Here is a 25,005-nt window from a genome sequence, read left to right as displayed (position 1 = left end):
AGATTTCGTTGATGATACTCATAGGCCAAAAGATTCCATTTAGTCTTATTTGAATTAAGAATAACTCATTTGTTATTCACATAAACCCAGAACCAACACAGAGCTTGTAAGGCGGCACCGGGTCGCAGAATTTATGACCCACAGAGACTGCATCAGGCGGTAAGATATTTAGTGCCAGCCATCAATAAGGCTTAAGTATATGCGGGAATTTATTTATTCAGAACTCTGATAAGCCATAAACATGCACAAGAAATAGACGTAAGTATAATAACAAACTAAACTAATACAATTCAAGCTTAATTATTAATTGTCAAGTTATTAATTGTCTCAGTTCGTGATAGAAGCAAGATAAAATTTAACGGAACAACTTGTAGTTAGTTGCCAAGCTCATGATGCATAGCCAAATATGTATAGTAAACAATAGCTAAATTTGATGATGATAGGCGCTAATTTTAAAGGTTTTCGGATATCGCAAAACAAAGGTGAAATTTTCAATTAACGGATTTTGTAAAGAAATGTGGAGAAGCGGTAATAAATGAAGAAGATATAAAAGGAGTTTTTCATTGTCATGACAATGCTTCTCAATCATCAATCAGTTAATGAATAACGAAATCTGTAGTATGGTTCTAGATCCAGAAAATGCCGCTATCGATAGTGAAGAAAGTGATAGAGAAGTTACTGAAAACGAAAAAAATTTTAATTGACAAGTTAGTCGGAATTCTCGAGACAGCAGTTGCAGGACTTCATCAATGTAACTGAAAAATTATGAGTGTCTACAGAATTAAAGCGAAAATATTAGCACAAAAAAACAAAGCAACTTAAACAACTTACATTGAAAGAAATGTTTAATAAGGTAATCAAATAAATATTAAGCTGTTTTTTGTAAATTTGGATACCCTTTAGATCATAAATACTCAATATTTCATAAATCACAATTTCATATTTTTAATTTTATAATTTCTACGTGCCATCCTACTAGATTTAAACTGATGATCTAATATCTGGAAAAATCCCAAATCTGGAATCGCCGAGGTCTCGACGAATCTAGATTTCGTACTTTGTACTGTATATAATGTCTTTAACACAGGTATTTGTAGCAACCTGTTATTTATATTTAGTTGCACAAAATACATTAATTATCTTATTGTGATAAGTAGAAGCAGATCAACTACAATTGTAGCTAGCATGAGTTCTTTATGTGCAGTCATTGCTTTGTGAAAGCAGATAAAATAAAGGTACAAACTTTCACATTTATCATATTTGAACCTTGGAAATTTATGGTTTTAAATTTGAAGAATACAAGAGGGTAATGTTACAGAAAACTAATTTTAAAATGAAATTATATATAAATTACAAAATTGCTGATCCAGTTTATATGTATGTATTAATGCTTATTCAGCACATGAAACACAATTATTTGATTTAAAAATTGGGGAATTGAGGTTATGTACTAAGTCTTCATTACAGGCTGTGTCTGAAAAGTAAAAATTTAGTCAATCTGTTTATGTATTATCTCTCAATTAAATAAATTAATTAGTTTTTATCTTTATTTTATGTTTTTGATGAATAAATATATTGCTTTTGATTGAATTTGTGTAATTGAGAACTAATATGTGCAATTATTGCTAAATTTGGTGAAAATAAGATTTTTAATGCCTTAGTATATATGTAAAGTTTTCAAATTGAAATTTTTTAACTACCGTAATTTCCGGAAGAAACGCCGCGGCGTGTACGTGTTTAAAACTTAAATTTTCAGCGGGTGTGGCGTTTCTACCCATGCGGCGTTTAGGTGCACTAAAAATAAAATATTTCCTACGATGGTCATTGTACATAGTTTGGATGGCCTTGTCATTGTGCATAGACTGGTGCTATTCCCACACAAAAGACCACTCAGTTGCTTTTTGCGAACGTTATTTTGTTTACATTCTTTCCCTTGAACGGACCTACATGCCTTATTCACCCTAAACGAGATCTCAGAACAATAACATTCTTCCCCTTTCAAATCAATATTCTCATCAGTTTGAATAGTCTCTCTTCTCTGCTATTCGATGAATCTTCCAGGACCCATCCTCTCCCCACTCCTGCCTTTTCTGCAATTTTTTTCAAAGGCGGACACGACTCCACCTGCCTCGCAATAACGAACTCTGACGTATTTCCCCTTCAGCATGAATGGATTTTTCTTGGCATTCTGCCAAATACAGATCCCATCAGTTTGAGTACAAGTACTTGTTGGATGGTTTTTAAGTAAGAAGGGAGCGGAAAATTTTTGAAAATGTCTCCAAACGGCACAGAAGCTATACATTTCTTACCTTTAATTTATTTTTGAGTTATGGTTTCATTTCATGCATTTTCTTAACTGGTATGTCATATATCAGGACTTAGGTTGAGTTTTTGCATCTATACAGCCCACGACGATGTCACGCGCAATTTAATCTATTGCGGCGTTTCTGTGTAATTTTAATTTTTTCCCCGCCATTTTTCTCGAGTGCGGCGTTTACGCTGATGCGGCCTTTCTTCCGGAAATTATGGTAGCTCCAAAAAGCTGACGAGAAATAACAAACTGAATAAATGATGATAATTACTACTAACACATTCCATTCTTCTTTTTTTAAAAGAATGTAAACCTTGTACATCAGCCATCTTTCTAACCCAACCATCTCTTTGAAAGTGGCCAGTATTACTGAGAAATAATTAAACAGTACTGAACGTCACGGGTAAGGCATGTTCTCTAACCATATCACTGCAACCACTTCCCCAGAAGATCAAAATTGCATGGAACCATTAGAGTTTCTTTTAAAGAGATTTAAATATGTTCACTGATGGCAAAAAGAAGAACAATTTTTTTTTAATGCAGCTGATGTCTGCTCTGTAATTGTTAACTCAAAGAGAAGACAACCATGATTCCCTTTGTGCAGTATAACTATCCCTTGAGCAGTTTTTTTGGAAACAAATATAACTCATTTTCAAAATACAAGCTGTTTATAAAGTCCCGGACCCATTTTGATGTTTAATAACTCATAAAATAATAAAGATAGATTAAAATTAATAACATAAATGGTTAGATAGACTCAAAAAGTTTCATGACCCTTGTCAATAAACTTCCACGTGTGCGCCCTTGTCGCACAGAGAATATCAAGTCGATATTCAATTTCACGCCAGGTACCAGCAAGCATGTCGGCATCCACAGAGGCTATTGCAGTTGTAATTCTGGCTTTTAGGTCATCAATGTTCGACACTCCTCCTGTAAACGTTGTCCTTTACAAATCCCCAAAGGAAAAAGTCCATAACATTGCAATAGTTGCCAAAAACAAAAGAGAGAAAAATGCAATTAATAAGCAGACAATATTTAGAAAAGTACAGATATTTAGACTGGAAAATGAAATTACCTAAAATTAATCACACGCGAGACGATATTTAAAAAAGTAAAGATATTTAAACCTGAAAAGGAAAATATATAAGTTATTCCATTAATAAATGCCATAAGTTTGTGTATACCTTCATTATTTTGTGAGTTATTAAACATTAAAATGGGTCTGGGACTTTATAAACACCCTGTACTTCTTATTCTGTAGATTTGACATCTCAGGACTATTTTCTATTCAGTAAAATAAAAACTTACCATGAAGGACATTCTTTATGGTGCATGTTCTCTATCTTATCTTAATAATAAAGTTATTTCCTTCAAGTCTCAGTTTCTTATGAATTCAATCCAAAGCCTTTATAGGTATGCTTTATGCATGTGGCATTCTTTTCAGTAACTTAATATATAGTATCTGATTTTTTAAATTATTTGATGTAAAATATATTAAATCAGAAATATTATAGAAATACCAAATCATAAAGTACTTTCAAAATAGATTAATATACTGAAATTTATAAATTCAAACTTTTTATAATTTCGCTTAAATCAAGTATTAGTACTTCCCTTAGCTACAATGTTGTACAGTTTGCTTATATCTTTTCCTTTCATTTACAGGACACCTGCCTGTTTTTAGACATGGCAAGAAAAATACTTTTACTACTTATGATAATATAGTATCATATTTACAACGACAGGTATGTATACGTAAGTTTTTTATTTCTGGATTATGTAATGTATATTTATTTGAGTTTCTCTTTTCATTTATTTTTAAACTTTTATTAATTTGAGATTAAATATATTTTTAGAGTTTATAGCTTTTAAATTATTAATTTGTATTATAAAATAAAGCTGTAGAGTAATACAGTCAAAAGTCGTTAATCCGGACTCGTAGGGACTTCGGCGATTCTGAATTATCGATTTTTCCGGATTATAGATCATCAGTTTAATTCTAGTAAGATGGCATGCAGAAATTATAAAATTAAAAATATGAAACCGTAATTTATGAAATAAAGAACAATTATGATCTAAAGGGTATCAAAATTTACAAAAAAAAAGCTTAATATTTATTTGTTTACTTTATTAAACATTTCTTTCAATGTAAGTTGTTTAAGTTGCTTCGTTTTTTATGTCATAATACTTTCTGTTTAATTCTATAAACAGACATAATTTCTTGTTCAGTTACAAAGTTCCGCTGTTCAAGTCCTATAATTGCTGCGTCGAGAATACTGACTAATTTGTGTATCGAAATGTTTTCGTTTTCTTCGCTATTGGAAGCGAATTATAATGACGAGGGATTTGATTTAAATCATATCAAAGACGGAGTACATCGAGATGAAATACTACATTTAGTAAGGAAATATAAGCCAAATAAAATAAAAACATCTGCCCTGAATATAAAGATAGTGCTGACAGATCAACTTCCAGTTCATTGCGCGCCGCGACGCCCCCCCCCCCCCCCCCCCCGCCCCACACACGCAGAGCAGCGTGAAATTGATAAACAGATTTCGGAATGGTTAGATAAACAAAGGGTATGCCTTTATCCATATTTTGCAGCAATTCCACTTTTTGTTTAATGGACTTTGAAACATACTTTCGCTTTGTAGATCCTTTACATATTAGTAAATATAGATCAGAAATTCTATTTGACATAATTGAAAGTTCAAGCGTACTTTTATAAAATTGCTCTAACAGTCTGCAAAAAATAATAAGCCAGATCCAATTCTAAGATTAAGGAACAACGCAATCTGCAACATTAACTGAATTAGATAATTTTAGCTTAGCTTATACCGTCCGTTATACATTAAGCGCGCATTCGTAAACATATTTTGCGCATGCGCACATGCATATTCGCATCCGTAAAGTACTTTTATAAAACTTTTGTTTATAATTTTAGCTTAGCTTATACCGTCCGTTATACATTAAGCGCGCATTCGTAAACATATTTTGCGCATGCGCACATGCACATTCGCAGCCGTAAAGGTCTTCCGCGTATGCGTCAATGCGCCGCATGCGCAGAAAGTTTGTAGCTTTGAGGTCCGGATTATGGGTGTCCAAATTAACGACTTTTGACTGTATAATGGATACTGCGAACTTTATTGAAGTTAAGGTCTGTTATTTAAAGCCTGTAACCTGCATTTATGGAGGTCTGGAAGATGTGGATATTTGTTAATACATATAATACTTGACACTGCAAAAAGCTTTTATGTATCTGAGTGAAAAGCCAAAGAATTATATTTAATCTTTGATAAATAATATAAACCAACTGTACATTAAAAGACTAAAGTTCAATTAACGTTTTCAGGACTTATCAATGTATCTAAATTCATGTATGTTAATCCTTTGTTAATCGTCAAAAACTTCAGTCACCATTGTCTTGATATACACAGTATCTCATGACACTAGTCGGTGGGAACTCACATTTGTTTTTCCTGGAGTTCCTTTTTAAACACAGTTATTTTCAACTATACTGTAGAAGACTGAAGGTTAATTTTTTTAACTATGTACCACATTCTTTAATGGAATATTTGTGACTGCATACTTGCAACATCTGTAAAATCCACTCAGGTTATAAATGATGAATATTTTGTAATTTTTTTAGCACTGTAAACTGCTATTGAAATCACCTTTGACTGTTTCCTTGTCTGACATTGCCAATCTAATGGAGAATTTTTAATTACTTTCAAAATTTGAGTTACTTATGGAATATTAAAATACAATTTTTATCTAAATACACTTCATTAGTTAATGAAAAATGATCTGACTTTTATTTTTATGTTACTATTTCAGTGATTAATTCCTACCAAGATGTGTAAAATGAAAAAATTATGATGACAAGCAATATTCTGCTTAATTATGCTGAAAATTTATATATATATATATAAACATTGTTTAATTGCTGTAACTATTCATCATTTAATTACTTTTCAGATGTTAGTCTGATTGATACTATTCCATTTTGAGGACCGTAACAAAATTGCAGCGAAAATGTATGCGCGAAAGCGCCAAATCTAGCAAATGCGCCCATTTAACAGCATGCCAAATCTAGTGTATGCGCTGATTTCAAATTTCTTAAGTTTATATAGTTCTATATTTCTTAAGACGCCATTGAAATACTAGTTTAATTTTTAAATCCTTTTTTGATTTTAAATTCTTTTTTGATATCCTATGGATTTAACAATTAGGGAATTGCCCATGATGAAAGAATTTTGGGTAAACTTCAGAATCACTCACAGCTTGACGCATTTTTAAGAATTGCACATACTCGGTATCCATGTACACATTGACCTATTTTCACTTCAAAAAAAAATTCTAGAATTGCACAAAAATGGCACTGTGCACACCCTTGACTTTATCTATGTGCACATCGACCTATTTTCACTTAAAAAGTGAAAGAAAATTGACAAAATTCCAATTGTTTTTACCCTTGTAAACAGCAGTAAACAAATAAGTGGGTGATTCTGCACTTTACCGAGAATTTTTTTAAAGAAAAGGCATCATTCATTATAAAAAATTATGTTTGAACACCTAACGAGATGAAAGTATGCTTTAGCGATAACTTGGTTGCGGAATAGTGGTGCAGGCATCCATTCAATTATGTTTAACAATTTTTATATAAATTCTAATAATGATCTGAAATATTTATTTACTCTTTTGCTTCCATTCAGTCATGTTTAGCCTTTTTTATGTAAATTGTAATAATAAAAAAGTATTATATGAAATTAACCTTTCATCAAAATTGAAACATCAATCTTAGATAGTTATTTATTATTATACTTCCTTTCTTGCATTAGGGTTGCCGCAATTATTTTTTGTAGCACTGGCATCAACAAAAGTTTGGCGATTTTTTTACAGCCCTCAAAACCGAATAGTACCGTCTGATTTATAATACAAAGAACAATGAATTACTTCCATGAACAATGTTTTTGTAAACAGCTTCACCAAGCAAAAGTCTACTTTGCAACTAGAGGCTCATTCATGTCCAATACAACAGAAATGAAGAAATCATTTAGGGAAGCTGAACTTGGTTTTGGACTTAGTAACACATGCTCTGAATATGAATTAGCCTTGCTTCTGAACATGAAAGGCTTATGTACATTGTGAAACTTACTGTAATCTTTATTAAGTATTAGAAGTCCATACTGTATTTAATGAAATTGTGTTCCAAGTAGAGCACACAGTTGTGGTCTTACTGATTTTGTTGAATTTCTGAATAATTTTAGAAGCTCTTGGAGTAGGTATGTGTGTGAAGAGAGATCATATTTTATATTAATGGGTAACATGCTGTTATAATTTCAATAATATATCCAGATATAAAACTAGCTCAAAGTGGTTATTCGTGTTATTTTTAATTAAATACATTGTTAATTCCTATACTTTTTCATTACATTCATTCATATCATACATTTTCATATTGCCAAATAACTTATATGACAAAACTATTTAGTTTTATTTTATCAGTTTTCTCCCCCTTTATCTAAAATTTCTTTTGGAATTCTTTTTCCCCTTGATTCCTGTTGTTTTTAATCGTGAAACCTTTTTCAATAAAAGAGAAACATGAAATTTAAATAAAATATTCAAGACTGAGTAATAATGATTAGTAAATATTATGCTAAAAATAATTATATAAGACTAAACAGCAGGCATAAAATTAAAAATGGCATTAGTAGCAAGTATAAAAATAAAAAGGCAGCAATATAAAAATAAAGCAGAAAGCATTTCTCCTTTGGAATGCATGCAGTGCTACCAGAATTAAAAGGATAAGAATGATTTACTTTGAAATATTCCAAATCCCAGGTAATAAAGTTCATTGCAGAGAAAATAATAATAAAAAAAATTTTTCAAGGAATCCTTCTTCTTCTTCTTCCCCCCCCCCTGTTATTCTTTCTAATGTATACAGTATACAGTGATGTCTTCTCTCTTAAAAAGTCAGAATTGCACAAACTTGGTTCTGTTTGACTTCTACATTGTGCACAGTTGAAAACAGACACACTTTTGGGTGAAATCATCGGTTGCCACATAATTATTTTGGCAACACATTGCTTTGCTTCATGAATGCTTTTTGGCAGCATACTGCTTTCTTCGTGAATAATTTTTTATTACTTTTCTTGGCGCGGGGTGTGGGGGGGGAGAATGCAAATAATCGGAAAGCACCAAAACTACTATGATAGAAGAAGTATGTTTGCACAAGCAGTAGTCATACAGACAATTATTGTTATGAAAAAAATTAAACTGATGCTTAGCCCTAAGGAAATTGACACACCTATGCACAAAAGAAGGAAAAAAAAAGGATTTTGCTTTTTCAGATATCATATTTGAGATCTATTTATGTATAGTTTGGATAAAATGATAGAAAAAATTATTTTATCTGTTTTGTACATAAGTAGATCTAAAAGTTTCTGGCCTTATGTGTTAAAAAAAAATGGTTGTCAATCTGGTCATGAATGGCTGTACTAAATGTATAAATTTTAAAGTTTCATTAGGGAAATTATGTGCATTCTTTTTGATTGTTTACGAAATAAATGTGCTAGTTTGTTCTGAAACATTTAAAACTGATTATCATTCTGTGATTAAATTTTTGACTCAAGATTTTAATCCTGCGTCATGGATATGGAAATCATCTCCAACCTATTCTAGAATAAAAGAATGGGTAAAACAATTTTATGTGACCCAAGAGTCCACAGAAGGTGATTGTCGTGGAGCTTAAATTTTGGAGGCATTGACATCAGAAAATATTGCTCATATTCAGGCAGAAATACTGAGTGATAGGAATTTAAAAACTATGGAGACAGCAGCCAGATTGAATCTATTTAAAACAACTGTTTTGCATTTCTGCATAACACATTTGCATTAGCAAAATCTTTGCAAAATGGATATCCTGACTTCTTTCAGCACTTCAAAAATACCTGTGTGGGTGTAAGGGCCTTGACCACTTTCCTTACAAACTAAATTTAGCTGCAAGTTATTATTTATTTTCGGAGCTAAAATCTGGCATTTGTGGAAGAGATTAAATGATGGTGGCATGAACAGAGCAATTATAGAACATTATGAAAACAGGTCACCAAATTACTTTTTGAGGGGTACTAAACAATGTAAAAAAAAGTATTAAGCTAAAAGAAGATTTTATCAAAAGATAAGCCATTTAAATTTTCCAAATAGTTTGAATTGAAACATAGTTATTTTGTATATGTAATTGTTTTAAAATATGTTTTGAAGTTTTTTTGTTGAAACTTTTGTAATGTGGTTTTTTAGTAAAAATAGAATTGTGCAAAATTAGAAACTTTAATCTATCATCGTTTGTAAATCAGGGATTGCTTTTAAACATCTGGCTGCATTTTATTTAATAGCTTCCTTAAATATTTTTTCTAGATTGTTAAGATTATTATATTTAATATTTACTTTAATCACATGTTATATGAATCCAGACCCTCAGTATGAGTCAAAATTGCAATTTGAAGAACAAAGTGCTAAATTTAATCCAAAATCCATTTTCACATGTAAATATAAATTTTAAATTAAGTGAAACTGTGTAATGTATAATGAATGAAAATTTTAGAGCTTCTAAAAACCAAAGCAGGAAATAATAGTATAAACTTGTCAACTAAATAGAAATATATCATTTAGAATGAAATTTGTCAGAATATATAAGTTACAGTTTGAATGCAGCACTTTTTCCCTTCAATTCTAATTTTTTTTTTTTTTTATTTTTAAGTTATTACTAGTAGTACTTGTAACTTTCTTCAGTATTTGTCTTCTGTGCAGCCTTGGTGAGAAATAAACAGTTACCAATCTGTGCAGGTGTGGGAAACAAATGTTCATAGTTGCTGACTTGTGTGTATGCCTTTCTTCTGCTTACGGAGCATAAAATCTTTGTGCTCTATGAGCAGAAGTAGTAGTATTAGCATAAAATCTTTATACTTCATAACTAGTAGAAGTAGTAAAAGTGAGGTTCTATCAACAGTAGAATCTTGCTTCTACTGTTGCTTTTAAAATATAACAGTTTTTCAATGTATGTTCATAATTAACTTTTCTTCAGATAGTGAAAATTTTAGCTTTTAAAATATAACAGTTTTTCATTGCAAATATTTATTATACTTTTTATTTTCAACCAACTATGGAATGAAAAAGATGCTTAGTTTTTCCCTTGAGAAAAATGTAAACCAAGCAAAAAAATTAATGAAAAGGGGCATAATATGCAATTAAATATGTTGGAAAGGAAACTCTGCATCCATGCAGTGTTCAGGTATCAAATCAGCTATAGTATGTTTAAGGTATTATTAACAGCAGTTATTGAACTGCAGCCATTAGAAAGACTGTGTAAAAAATGAATTTTCTAGTATGTTTGTGTATGTTATTTTTTTTTTTTTTTTATTAAATTGCTGACATGAGTATTAAATAAAATGATAAGTAGAAGTGTACAAATTATTTAATTAAATGGTATAATAAATGCAAAGTTTACAATTTATTTAATTAAATGGTATAATAAATACAAATTTATATCATATTCCTTCTGTATATAAAATTAAATAAGTTACGTTGTGTAGATATTGAATGAATTAGCATTTGCATTAGACAGTTTCATTTTCATGTTTGCTAATATTTGGCAACAAATCTTACTTTCTTAACCCCAGTTGCACCAACTCTTGCCAAAGCCGTTACAAAAGGCAAGTATTCTTTCTTTTAATACCACTGTTTTTAATATTTTCATTTTATTTTAGAATTACAATGCTGATGAAGAATTAACTCCAAAACAGTGTTCTGACATAATAGCATATACAGCATTGCTTCGTGACAAGCTTTACCCAGCTCTGGTAACGTTAAAATAACTTCATAATTAAAATTCACTTATTTTTAGCATATTTATCTGTTTCAATTCACATAAATTTACAGGCTTTTCTACATATGGTAAAATAAGTAACACGTAATAAAAATTAATAAAAAAAATAAGTAATTTATTTCATGTATGATACAAACTGTTTAATTATTAATAAATGTAACTATTTGTTGTTATCATAATTATATTATTGAATTGATTTTTAAATTTAATAACCATTTGCCTCTAAAGTCAGTTATAAGCAGTTTTTTTTTATTATTATTCTATCATCATGTAGTTTATTATGAAAGGAAAGCAACTTTTAGTACTTTCTGATTATCTGCATCCCCATAAATGTTACCGACTCATTAACAACTTTGTAAAGTGATAAAAAGCATTTGTTTGGTTACTTTTATGGCTTATATATATATATATAAATATATAAAGTATAAAATATCTAATATGTAAAATATAAAATCTAGCTTTCAAATAATAAATTAATAGCCCTTTAACTTCTGTTTCATTCTAAAAATAACAGCAATAAATTTTTCTTCATGCATTTCTGATGTACATTTACCAATGAAACATGACCCCAAAATCCTGTACATTAAAGTGTCATAAGATCTGAAATGGACTTCGTATTAAAAGCTTAACTGCGTCGCAACTCTCTTTGTTCTGTCTTCCCTTCTGCTTTCATATGCTTGTATCACCTTACCATTATTTTTACTTTTCTTATTTTTGCCTTTAAAGAAGATGTAATCTGTATGAAATTGGATGGCTTTGCATAGTGCACCCACAGTGATAATATACATTATCGAAGAAATAAAATTATGTGTGGAATTTACTGTTATATGTGTTTTTCGAGTGTCATCTTGCTAACTACATAACAAAGTCTTCAAGTTATGATGCAGTCCTTTACAACGCCAATCCAACTGCAACTATCACCAAATCATCTTATTTTAATAATAACACAGTGTTATTACATCTAATGGAACAGTTTTATTACTTGGTCCTTTTTGACTTTTTGACTTTTCTGTTCAGAAATAAAAATAGAAATAAGAATTTTTTAAGAAACAATGATACTTACATATTATCCTGTCAACCTTTTCCTGTGGAATTGTAAGAGAACTATTGCTTCTTTATTAACCCTTTGATGCGTGCGATATTATTTTGTTATTTTTATAATTTTTTTAACGAAAAACTGTAGAAATTTAATATTATGATCCTAGAGAAAAATAATATATGAATTTAAAAAAATCTACTCTTGCCCATTATTCTGTGGGTGGTGGTTGCACTGTGAAACCACCGCACGTTTAGGAATTTGAAATTTACTGAAGTAGTAGGAAAAAAAAACTAACATTTCTACGTGCATATTTCTAATAAATGACGAAATTTACAAATTTTAAAAAACATGCATGTAAGAATTGCCTTATATATAATTTTTTACATTATTTTACAAAGTAAATCGTCAGAAAAAATTAAAAAATAAACATTTAAGTAATTTTTCTATAGCAGTGAAAATATAAGTACCTACATAATAAGGACATTTGGCTAAATGGATAAAAAAAAACTTAGTAAAATAAAGATAAAAAAAGACTCAGTTTTTTTTTATTATTATTATTATTTCAAAAAACAATTTTTTTTTTTTTTTTGTGACATTGTTTAAAGCATGTTTTGTCTTTTTGGTACATGCATAGACCCACATTGCACGTTTCGTGCATGTATCTTCTATGAGGTTTCTTCCTTGTGCTACAAAATGTACACTGCCTGGATCTAAATTTCACTGGTATATGTCTAGTGTTATATAGTTTCTTTTCATCTGGCACATGAAATTTGCGTTTTTTTATGTTAATGGGGAGGGGCTTGGTCCTTTTTGACTTTGGTACGGATCATTCGTTTCCCATTCATACTTACTTTATTCGTATTTCATCCCAAAATATTCAGAAAATATTTTTAATTTAAATAAAACTTCACATGATTTCTATTTTTAATTATAGCAAAGTATATTTACATTAAATTTAAACCACAGGAAATAATTTATAAAATCACAATACTAGCTTGGGGAGCAAGTGTGTTGAGGTCAGAGAAAGGTCTCTGGAAAAGCAAGACCTTTTAACTGGGCAGGGGCGTGTATTGTTTAGTAATAAAATAACTCTGTGGTTTCAAAACCCCTTATCTATATCCGGGTAAAAATAAACATTTCTATTTGAGAAGTAAGCAAACGCCATTGTGAAGAGCAGTGGTTTCAAGGTGCGACCACCGAGCTTCAAGAGCATTGTGACACAATGCTCTAGTGGTGCAGTGGTCATGCCCTGAAACCACAAAACAAATGCCTTACATATAGAGGGCTTTTTTTTTTTATAAATGCAGTTTAATTAGTGCTATTTTTTATTGTTTATGGTAGAAATCATGATGTGCGATGAATAACTTTTGAAATTTAAAGTTGCTTATATTAATAAAAGGAAGTTATTCTGTATTATTGAAAACGAATTTTAAAAGGCATCCGATTTGAAGTACTAAGACCTAAAACATGTATTATTCTGTAGTCATTTTGTGTTATTTAGAGGTAAAAGATCAGTAATCAATTGATTTTCACTCAAAAATTTCAGAAAGAAGAGGAGGAAAAAATTCGAAAATTGGTGGTTTCAGGGCGCGACCACAGTGCGTCAAAGGGTTAAATGAACAAGTTGTTGACTGGCTTCTTTTGTTGGTGCTTAATAAAAAAAGCTTTTGTTAATTGTTCATTAGGCCCTCCAGTTTAACCATGATTTTTTTTTTTTTTTTTTTTTTTTTTGTATGCTAAAAGTTTGAAAGGCAAATATGTGCACGTGGCACAGTGTAGAGGGAACTCTGTTATCAGTAGTATGGGGGCAGTGCTAATAAATTAAGGTCAGTTTTTAAATTAAAATGAAAATCATGCACACAAGTGCCCTGTCAATACTGTTGATGTTCATAAAAAATCATCTCGTAATTACCATTGTGGTGCAGTAGACTACATTTTAATAAACTGTTAAAATAAAATTAAACCAAAAGTCTCCAGTTCTCATTAAAACTGATTATTACTGATGATCATGATTACTAATATGATGGCATATGGCTACTAAGAATCAACTCACAAGGCTGTGAAGTTATGCTGTAAATTTAAATAATTTTTTTAAACGAATTGAAGAACACTGGTGACTGTTAAAACCATTAATCACTAGTAATGTATGAAAAAGCAGACTGGTGATTTCATTTCTCAAAATGAAATAAATAAATAAATAAATAAAGTAATCAAAAATTTCCTTAAATGGGAAAAAAAATATTTTGGTGCCCCCTTTTCCTAATTTTGAGTGATGAGATCAGCATTTTCATTTTTTTCATGAATAAGTTTTATTTGTGAGGTTTGTAAAATCTTACTTCGGGCATTTAATGAAATTGCTTATTATGGTTGTAACATTTGCAAACTATTAATGAATGCTATGTATTTATAATTTTTCTCAATTTGGTATTTTATACTTTGCTTATTATTATGTTATATGTATATTGCAGCTGTATATATGGTGGGTAGACAATCAGAATTATTGTGAGCTGACTCGGCCATGGTATGCCAAAGTTCTGCATTTCCCTTTAAATTACTTCCTTCCAGGCCATCAACAGCGTGCTGCCCAGAGCACCATTGACAATTTGTGGAATAGTGATCTCATCGAAGAGGCACAGAAGGAAACAGCGGTAAGTTCATAAAAATATAATGTCCATTATCAGTCATAATTAAAACCTAATCCATTAGAACATTTGATGTGTATATCAATTTATAAGCTATGTAATCATTCAGAGAGAATTCAGCAATTTTAAGCTTATCAAACTGTGTGATATAAACAGGGGAAGGTTTTTAATACTAGAAAGATATTAGGACATTTGAATATGATGCCAAATTTTTGTTTTTTAATTTATTTTAGTTTTTTTAAATCAAAATTAGAGGTGATAATAAGAAAAAATATATTTGGAAATAGGTTAGATTTCTGAAAGTTTTTGAAACAGAAACCATTATATAATCATAGTAGTCTATTATTATCATAATAATATGTAAAAATGAAAGTTTGTCTGGATGCTTGTTACTCAGTAACACAAATCCACTTGGCAGATTGCCTTGACACTTTTCACATAGATAATGCTCCATTTACTCCATAAAGCTGAAGTGTCTCAAATTTACATGTGTTCCTTAGGGATGAGTAATGATGTGCAAGCTGTGCTACTAGAAATGCTATGAATTTTTTATATTTAGAACAAAAGCCACACTTTTCTTCATATTTATTGGGGAGTGAAGCATGATTAGTAAAAATAACACCTAAATAATCAGCAGTATTTCAATAACAAATTATGTTACTTCTTTATTTTCTTTTGTGACTAAGTTCTCTAACTTGAATGCATACTAAGTTCATCAAAAATATCAATTCCACTGCAAGTGCCAGTGTTATTTATATTTATCAAATTTTCATTTCGTGAGGCTTCCTGTATGAATTGTTTATGTTATCAAAAAGTACAGAATCACTTTAAAAAACTCCTTTTTGAAGATAACATCTCGATATAAAATTACTGTATGCATTAAGTCTCAAAAATGAATACTCAAAAATTGAACTTAAATTGATCTGCTAAAAGAATTACAAATTAAAACCTAAATATTTACAAGATGTAATATTTAAAATGACAAATGACGCAAACAATGACAAAACTAGGCCAAAAATTAAATTACAAGTATTTGTTAAACTTTTGCAGTGGTGCTATAAAGTAAGCCATTTTTCTAAATCAGAAAAAAAGAGCAGTGATAGCATTCTGCTTAGGTTGTAATATTAGATGGCATGGAAAGCTTCAGTTGGCATAAAGATTCTAGGCTCAGTATTAGTTAATTCTGATTTAGTGGGAAAATTTTGAAAAAGAAGATCTCTGATTGGCTGCTTTAACCTTTTTTTATTTAATGTGTTTTATATATATATACACGCACACTTTTGGTATTACTGACTGGAATAAAAAAGGAAGGTGCATATCTAGATGTTATACAAAATTTTGCTGTTCTACAGCTAATTGTTTTTGAATTATGGAAGATACATACATATGTAAGGATCAAAAAACTTTTTGATTATGAAAAGTCTATTTTGAATTCATTTAAAACGTTTTACAATCCATTTCAAAATAGAAAGTCCTTTATTCTGTCAATACATACAGATGTCATGTAAAAAATAGTCAAAGTAGATTTGGGATCGGTTAAAATGAATATTTCCATTGAAATAAGAAACCTGAAATTTTTTGCACTTACTGTACTTCCTTTATTTTGTACAAGTAAAAAAATGGTCATGTACTTGTTATATTAGAATTGCATATGTATGCATAAATGTAGTTTGAATGTTTAATTTGTGTACATTAAAATAATTGTGTTTTATTGTAGATCTATAAAGACGCACAAGAATGTCTGAACTTGCTGTCTCACCGGTTGGGTGATAATGAATACTTTTTTGGAAAGAAGTAAATTTTTTTACTGTCTTTATTTTCATATAATTCATTTCTGCTTTTAAAATTTTAATAGAGTTAATGCCTATAATGTATTTATATTTTTTGATTGCATTTTTAGTCCATGCTCACTTGATGCTATAGTTTTTGGATATTTGGCTCCACTTCTAAAAGCTCCATTTCCAACTGCAGCTTTACAAAATCATTTAAAAGCATGTACAAATCTTTCTCAATTTGTTCAAAGGATTCTTCAAAAATATTTTCCTTTGTCACCCGAAGGTAAATTCAATATTACTTTGATTTTTAGTTTTCTTCATAATTCCTTGTATAGTTTTATAATTTCATAACAAATAACAAAATTTTATTCTACCGAAATTTAGGGAAACTCAACACTATTTTTTAGATAATTCACAAATGCTCAATGTCTCCACTTTTGCTAACAACAGATTTCTGTGTAATAATCTGTTTGTCCTACATGTATGCCAGTATACAATAATTGACCAAAGCCTCAGACTCATATAATGATACGATGCTAAATATTTTATGCATTAGAAGGGAGTAGACGAACAAAACACCTTGATTTTCCACACCACTACTTTCCCAATGAAATGATATGATATTGAATCTGAAGACTGGCACGACTACCTTATTAATGTATCGTCTTGTTCTGTTCATCCTAACCACTTTAAACTAAAACTGTATAATAATAAAAAACTGAATGGGTACATTTTCTAAAATTTTGCACTGAGAATATTGTTATCTTAAATTTATTGCTTTCATATAAAGTAATTTTTTTTTATGAATTTTATATTAAAATGTTGCTCAAGGGGCTATTTCTAAATGTTAATTATTAGCACTTTTTCTTTCTGTCTGTCTCTGTGTGTATGTTCACAATCTGATTTGTAACTTGAAGTGCATTTTTAATATTTATAATAAATGTGCATTATCTAAAAACAAAATAAGATCCTGGTGGTCATTTCATGACTATTTATAAAATTTTATAAATATGATCATATCTAGAAGATTATGCATGGAATCACACATAGAAACTGCAATACACATAAAAGCATATTCCTGTATTACATATATGCATATTAGTATACTCCTGTGTTGAAAAAAACATACTGAAACAGTTATATAACATCTATGAATCCTGTATAAATACTTAAATTTGGCTGTCAGACAGCATATTCTGTTATGTGAAGTGGCATCATTAAAAATGTAGCTCATGCAGTAGTACAAATGAGCTTAAAGTAGCATAGGAATATTTCTTTCTTAAAGTAGCATAGGAATTGCATTGTTAGATTTTGAGTAAAGAAGCTTGAGTTTCTTTGATCCAAAACATATCCTTATCTTACTATAGTCAGTTTATGAACAAGGTGCTTCACTCTCTGATCCCACTACTCTCTCTTTGGCAGTTCAGACTGTCTGAAATAGAACTAATAAACAAATGTATGCTGTTGCATAAGTGGTTAATTGCAAAGTTGTGGGAAATAGAAAAAAAAAATTAACTCTCTCAAAATATGGAAAATTTACAGATTTTTTTTATTTTAATAACAATTTCTATCATATTATCTGTATTCCTCTCATAATTCTTTTTTTAATCCTTTTTTTTATTATTCAAAGAAATATATTTGCTCCCCCTATCCACCATTTTAGAAATTGAAGCTTTGAAAAGAAAGGAACAAACAGAAGCTGAAGAAAAACGAGAATTTCCACATAAATGGAGAGATATAATCCTCTCCGGGCTTTTTGCTGCTGCAGTAATGTTTGCATATGCTGCATCAACTATGAAGGTATATTATTATTATTACATTATAATATTATACAAATACTGAGCTAATTATTTCCTGAGAAAATATTGCATCCTGCGTATGCCAGGGTATTTTAAAACTGAGACTGAGAATTTCTCAGTTTCCCACTGTTCCCAGTTCTATTTGTTTATTAATTATGCAGCTGGAAGTGTGTCTGCTTCCTAATTCAGGTACTATTTTTATTAATTTTTTTATTTTATATTATCTTTATCCTTAAATTTGAAGTCATATCACATTAGTATCCTTATCCTTAAAAGACTGACAAAGCTGTAACTTGTTTGGAAGAATTTGCACATAAGCTATTTCAGCATTCTGAAAATTTTGAAAACTTGAAACTTAGTATTAGAGCTTTCTTTATCCCGAATCACGGAATTAAGACATCATTTTAAATATTTTCATAACACATTTCTTGCAATAAATAGAAGTTTTACAAAGACTGAATATTTCTGACAAAAAAATTTCCAACCATAAAACACAAATGCAATAAACTCTGCTGTTTCTGCTATCTTTTTAAGCTAAACACCTCTAAAACTAATAAGTATTTCTGGGAATAAATAAATATTGGAATCGAATGTAACTTCCTCCAAGATAGGTGCCAATACGGGAGACCAAATTCATCTGAAATCATTGATGTTTGTTCTAATCTAATTCATCAGTGGAATAGGAAATGTACTTCCTTAAATGAGGAAATTTTCTGGACAATTTTAGCTGAAATATAAATGAAGGAACAACTGATTAACGGGGGAAAAAAATATTATTTTCTCATTTTCTGACATAATAAAACTAATTATTCTAGCATTTGTTTATTTCACAAATTAAAAATGGCTTGATTTTGTAGTATTACTTATTTTATTTTATTTCCTTACTGCTTTGAAAAAAGCTTGTGCACTTGTATTCAATGAGAAATGTTAATTTTTATTCTTCAGCTTATATGTACATTTAACAATTTTCTTATCTGGTATGCTTGGCTGTTTATATAGCAATTTTGGCACTTCTTTGTTACAGTACCTTTGTCAATGCACACAAGCAATTCATTCAGTGTCTTAGTATAGATAATTTATTTAATATACACGTACAGAAGCAGTTTAATACAGTACAAGTTTTCTGAATCTAATTCTTTCTCCCTTTTGCAAAAAAATTCAGACAAGAAAAATTGCTGGTGGTCCAGAGGTTCGAATATAACATAATTCTAGTTATTAGACATCCAGATTTATGTCTTTGTACTCTAGTAAGCATATTAAATATTTAACAATGATGATAAAAAATAATAAATTGATGAAATATTTAGCAAGAAAATTTTCATTAGCAGAAGAAAAAAACTATGTGTACATGTGAAATATAAACTATATGCATATGTGCTTATGGGTAATAGTAGACAAATTGCATGGTAATTGTAGACAATTACCATTGACCATAAATAGTTCGTTAATGAATTATTTGTATGAATAACTGCTTGTTCCTGACTGAAACTGAAATGTGCTAATTGCCATTTCTCATCAAGATAGCTGCAGCATAGAATTACTGCATTTTTAATTTGAGAATACAGTACAAAGTCAAAAATATAGATGTCCAATATCCAGATTACCCTACCACCAGCATTTTTTTTTTTTTTTTTTTTTTTTTTTTTTTCTCCCTCAGAAAGAAAGATTTTGAGTGTGGCATACACTTAGTTCTTTATGCATGTGCAATAGACATTTTTTCATGATAAAGCAGGCAAAATGTCTTGATTCTTAGTTTCACTTTGGGCACTAAATAAAACATCTCCATGTTGAACAAACACATTCATTTATAAGCATAAATTTGTATGATTAATAATTTAGCTTTGTAGTTGCCTTTTTGCTTGGCAGACATATGAAACCAAAACATTCGATCATGACTGATTTCACATTTTAGAATATCATATAACCCATATGCCAACCTGATAGATAATTTTGTTATAATTTTCTTGCTTTTATCTTCATGACTGTCAACTCAGAACAGCTTGAGAAACGATTCATGCAGCGATGTTTAAAACAGTTTTTGTTCTAAATATCAGTAATGGTATACTAAACAGCATGGTAAACTTCTATGCTGACAATTAAGGCTGGCCTTGAGTACAGACATCAGCCAATTGCATGGTGAGTTGTAAAGTTTGTTGACAACGAGAAATTTCTAAAAATTGATTTTATAAATGATATTTGTAAACTAGTAGTGCTGTCTGAATTAAGAATAATTGATTTATTGCCATGAAGTGTATGTGTTTGCCATCTATAATCTATTCTAATAATAAGACATTGTTAACAGTTGAAAACTGGCCAAAATGCATGGTGGAAAATTACCACTTCAAATATATGTGGGAATTTTCAAACCAATATTTTGTTGGGACTCAGATAAGCCTTAAGCATATGCAGGAAATGCACATGAATGTAATAAATAGCAAAACTAATGTAATTAAGGCTTAAATTCCTCAGCAAAGATGGGAGCAAATTAATTTTATCGAAACAATATATCTTTAGTTGCAAATCTCATAATACACTGCCAATAGTGTATAGTGGATGCTGAGCTTTATCATGATAGCTGTGAATTTGGAGGTTTTTGGATATAGCAAACAAAAATCAAAGTTTTCTAATTAATGGAATTTGGAAAGAAATGTGGAGAAGTTGTAAAAAATGAAGATGATACAACAGAAGTATTCCCTTATGATGAGGATGCACTAGTAATCAATTAACTAATAGATGGCGAACTTTCCAGTGGATTTGTAGTACGGTTCCAAATCCAGAAAATATTGCTACCAATAGTAAAGAAAAGCAAAGAGGTTGTTAAGAATGAAAAAATTTCGATAGGCCATATAGTGGAATTTTCGACAGGTTAATTACAGGGTTTTAACTTTGTAACTGAACAAAAAATTATGTGTGTCTATAAAATCAAACATAATGTATTAGCACAAAAATGGGAAACAGTATAAATAACTTGCATTGAAAGAAATGTTTAATAAAGCAAACAAATAAATATTGAGCTCATAAATTTTGATTCCTGTAAGGTTTTAAATGCCTCATTATTTCGTAAATGACTGTTTCAGATTTTTAATTTTATTATTTCTATATGCGATCTTGCAAAATTAGACCTGATGATCTATGATGCATTAAAATTCTATTGTTAAGTGATGCAATGCACATATGTGTAATAAAGCCATCTAGACCTACAAAAGCTTCACTGGAGAATGTAACGATAACATGCCAAAGGTCACAGCATCATATGACTTTTGATAATTCATCATTTTCCCATTACTAGGATTTGTTTCTTATGTTTTTAAGGTTGCTGATTTCAATTTATGGTCAAGTTATGTCAGAATGAACCCTATAATTGCAGCCATCGGTCACTCATAACTGGAAGAGTAATTTGTCTAACTAATCCATCCATATATTGAAGTCTATTGGTGGTTTAATGGTTAAGATCCGTAAACAGTGGTAATTCATTCCAAAATTAAATGGGCTGGCTGCTAATAACTTTTTTAATGATTTTCTGAAAATGTAACTTAAATATCTATTTCCATGTAAGAAACCCTCCCTGCATGTAGTATCTTTCTTATAATAGTTAACACTTGAGTATTTGCTATGATAAATCATTTAATCAACCTAATTACGTGCATAAATGCTACTCACTGTCAGATATTGGCAAAATTGATGGCTGCTTTTCTTTTCTTTATTTCATGGGGAAAAAAACTTAAACCTTTGTGCATTGCTATGATTTAATTATTAATGCAAATAAGGTTTTTACAAAAAGTAACAAGGTGCGCAAGCAGCTTGGCAGTTATATAAATGCACTTTTTCCTTAAAGTTATTTTTCATGCTTTGGCAACACTTTATTTTTAATTTATATTTGAATATTAAAAAAGAAAACTGGAAATGCATCCTGTTTTCGTACTGAGGTGGATTTCATGTTTTATTTTGATTACTGATTCCTTTTGTACATTTTTTTTTTTTTTTTTTTTTTTTAATTGGAGAACCAACTGAATGAATGAAATTCAGATAGAGTCTTGCAATACTAGGGAAATTCTTCTGGTATTGTTTGTAAATAATACGTTTCACCTAATATTTTTATTGCCTTTGAAGTATACTGCATGCTACAGTATTTATGTTGATAATATGTTTTAGTGCAAAATATCATTTACCAAGGTTATTTTGTGATATATTTTGACTGAAACTGTAGAGAGTTGTTTTGTATCTATCTCTTCATAACAATTATACTTTTTAATATAATTATACAATTTATAGTTCATGTTTTCGGAATCATTTTTTGCACTACTGGGGCATTTCAATTTTAGTAACGCTACAATTTTTAAAAGTTTTTAACAGGTAATATGAAAGTTATGATTATTACATTTACAAAATGTATGAACTGCAAACATTTGTCTGCTATTAACTAGTTTAATTTTGCGATAAATGTTTTTACTACAGTGATACTGTCTTGTAACTAATTTTTTAACTAATCTTAAACTCTTGACATCCCTTTGTTATTCTGGAAATGTTGGAAAATTTTAATTTCTTGCATATCAGAAATATACAATTTTACTTTCAAATGAACATTTTTACCATTTGCATTTAAATCTTATACACTGATATGATAATGCATGGAACATGTTTTTAAAAATAACTGCATATGTCTATCAGGATTAATGTTCCTATATTTAATCTGCAGAAGTAAATTTCTGTTCTCCTTATAAAAGTAGAAATAGATTTTGCTGCACCTAACATTTTTCAGTGCTCATGAAAGAATATACTTGTGTATTTACAAATGTGTTCCTTTATCCTTAGAAAAAAAAGGAACTAGGTATTTCTGACTAATATAGAAGCTGATTGTAGAGTTTGAGTTGTAGGTAAGTGAATGGAGCTATATGATTATCTTGTCAGGTTGTAGATAAGGTGTTGGAGCTGCATGCAGCTAGCGGGCTGTAAAAGATGCAAGAAAATGAATAATGCATGTGTTTGTAGTTGGAGTTATAATCATGATAGATAAGAATTTTTTTTAGTTTATTTATCCTTAAAAAACAAAAAGAGTTTATCGAACATTTTCTAAATTTTGAAGTTAAACTATCATTTTATGCACTTTTCAGTTATTAGTGATGTATAATATAAGTATGTTGTTATTAAAGTAAGTAGTCCAAATGTTTAGACATTAATACTTAACAAAAAAGTAAAGTAAAAAAAAAAAAAAAGCATTAAAAACTGCTATGCCGAAGGGCCCGGCTTCGAATCCCACAGAAGGCATGGATGTTTGTAAATGTATAGTGTCAGTGTGGCATAGCGGCACTCTAAATATGGGGTGAGCCAAAAGCCCTCTCATTTGGTTTGGTGGAAGGGGAGAGGGGTGGGAGACTCTTGGACCCGTTCCTCCAGGGTGCTGTCCCTCAAAATTGTGTGCAGAACTCAGCCAAATCGCACTGTCTCCTGTGAGGTGTTCAAAGCTGTTGCCAACGACAGGTGTAATCTTGCGCTTCTTGCCATGAGGAATTTCGTCGTCTTGGGATGACTACATCAGACAAGTGGGCATAAGCAACAACATGTGAACAAATGTTTTGAAACGAAATAGTTTATTAAATTTGTGTATATGTGTTTGTTTTTGATATTATAAATTTTAACTTTACAAACTTAAAAAAGTTTTCAGGAACAAAATATGATAGTTTGGAACTACCGAAAAGCTCAGTTTTAAATAATGTGATGCATGCTCTATATTGATGTAATTTTTTAATATTTGACATAAAATTTAATAAATTAATTTTCAAATCACCTCATTCAAAAAGTATTCAACCTGTTTCTTGCCTTTTGCAGTAACTTACTAGTTTTACTAAAGCTTGCTTCCACTAGATAAGAAGAGGGAAAAGGTAAGAATGTTGGTTTGGTAACAAATTTTTTGGGGGAATATTTCTCTTGCAGGACTTTTAGGTAATTTTAGACAACTATTATTTTACTTGTCTAAAATTTAGATATCCATGTGTTTTAAATACTTGAGCACACTCCTTCAAAGTAATCAATGCTTCTTCCATCATAATATTAAGATCAGTTATATTGCATATCACTGGTTCTTCTGAGACATTCGAATTTTAAATGTCTTAGAAGTGAACATTAAACCTTCTTTTAAATTTTGCAAGAGGTCTATATATAACAATGTATCCTTCGAGGCAATATAGTAATAGAACACACAATGTCACAATAAGTTATGAAAGTTAAACAAGTCAATTTTAAAACAAAAACTGAAAATAATTCTTCCAGCTTCAATGAAATTGATGTGTCCTTCTTGCAGTTTGTTCTGTGTGTTGCTGAACAGTGAATATATGTTGGACAAGTAGTGTATATATATATATATATATATATATAAACACTACATATGTATCTGTATACTTTTTTTCATTTCATTAATTTTGTCACCACAGGGTTGTCAACTTCAATGAAGAATTTTATCATAGTATTTAAAATGCTGCAGACAGTTACCCCTGGAGAGGCAGTGTAGCTGCACATGAAGAAACAAATTGCCTTAGCTTTGATCAGTATAGTCACACA

At 30.0% G+C, this 25,005-nt stretch overlaps 1 protein-coding gene across 4 annotated transcripts in view; it reads left to right on the top strand.

Moving 5' to 3' along the window:
* Window positions 1-25,005, top strand: part of LOC118195539 (metaxin-1) — a 43,240-nt gene that overhangs the window by 9,058 nt on the left and 9,177 nt on the right. For 2 of the 4 annotated variants that reach the window (XR_015040230.1, XM_035366866.2), the window contains exons 3-9: window positions 3,977-4,056; window positions 11,077-11,169; window positions 14,703-14,882; window positions 16,594-16,670; window positions 16,777-16,934; window positions 18,315-18,451; window positions 23,263-23,324. Coding sequence is in view for 2 of the 4 variants with exons in the window: in XM_035366866.2 (XP_035222757.1) it covers window positions 3,977-4,056; window positions 11,077-11,169; window positions 14,703-14,882; window positions 16,594-16,670; window positions 16,777-16,934; window positions 18,315-18,451; window positions 23,263-23,292 (755 nt within the window). In the remaining 2 variants the exon portion in view is untranslated. The remainder of the gene's footprint in view (window positions 1-3,976; window positions 4,057-11,076; window positions 11,170-14,702; window positions 14,883-16,593; window positions 16,671-16,776; window positions 16,935-18,314; window positions 18,452-23,262; window positions 23,325-25,005) is intronic. The other 2 variants (XR_004759282.2, XM_035366865.2) reach the window with 1 other exon arrangement.

Source organism: Stegodyphus dumicola, chromosome 3 (assembly GCF_044657685.1).
Source record: "Stegodyphus dumicola isolate Sdum_Otavi_A_Nest chromosome 3, ASM4465768v1".
Lineage (NCBI taxonomy): Eukaryota > Metazoa > Arthropoda > Arachnida > Araneae > Eresidae > Stegodyphus > Stegodyphus dumicola.
Note: the sequence above shows the minus strand (reverse complement) of the source record. Positions and strands in the feature narration are given on the sequence as shown.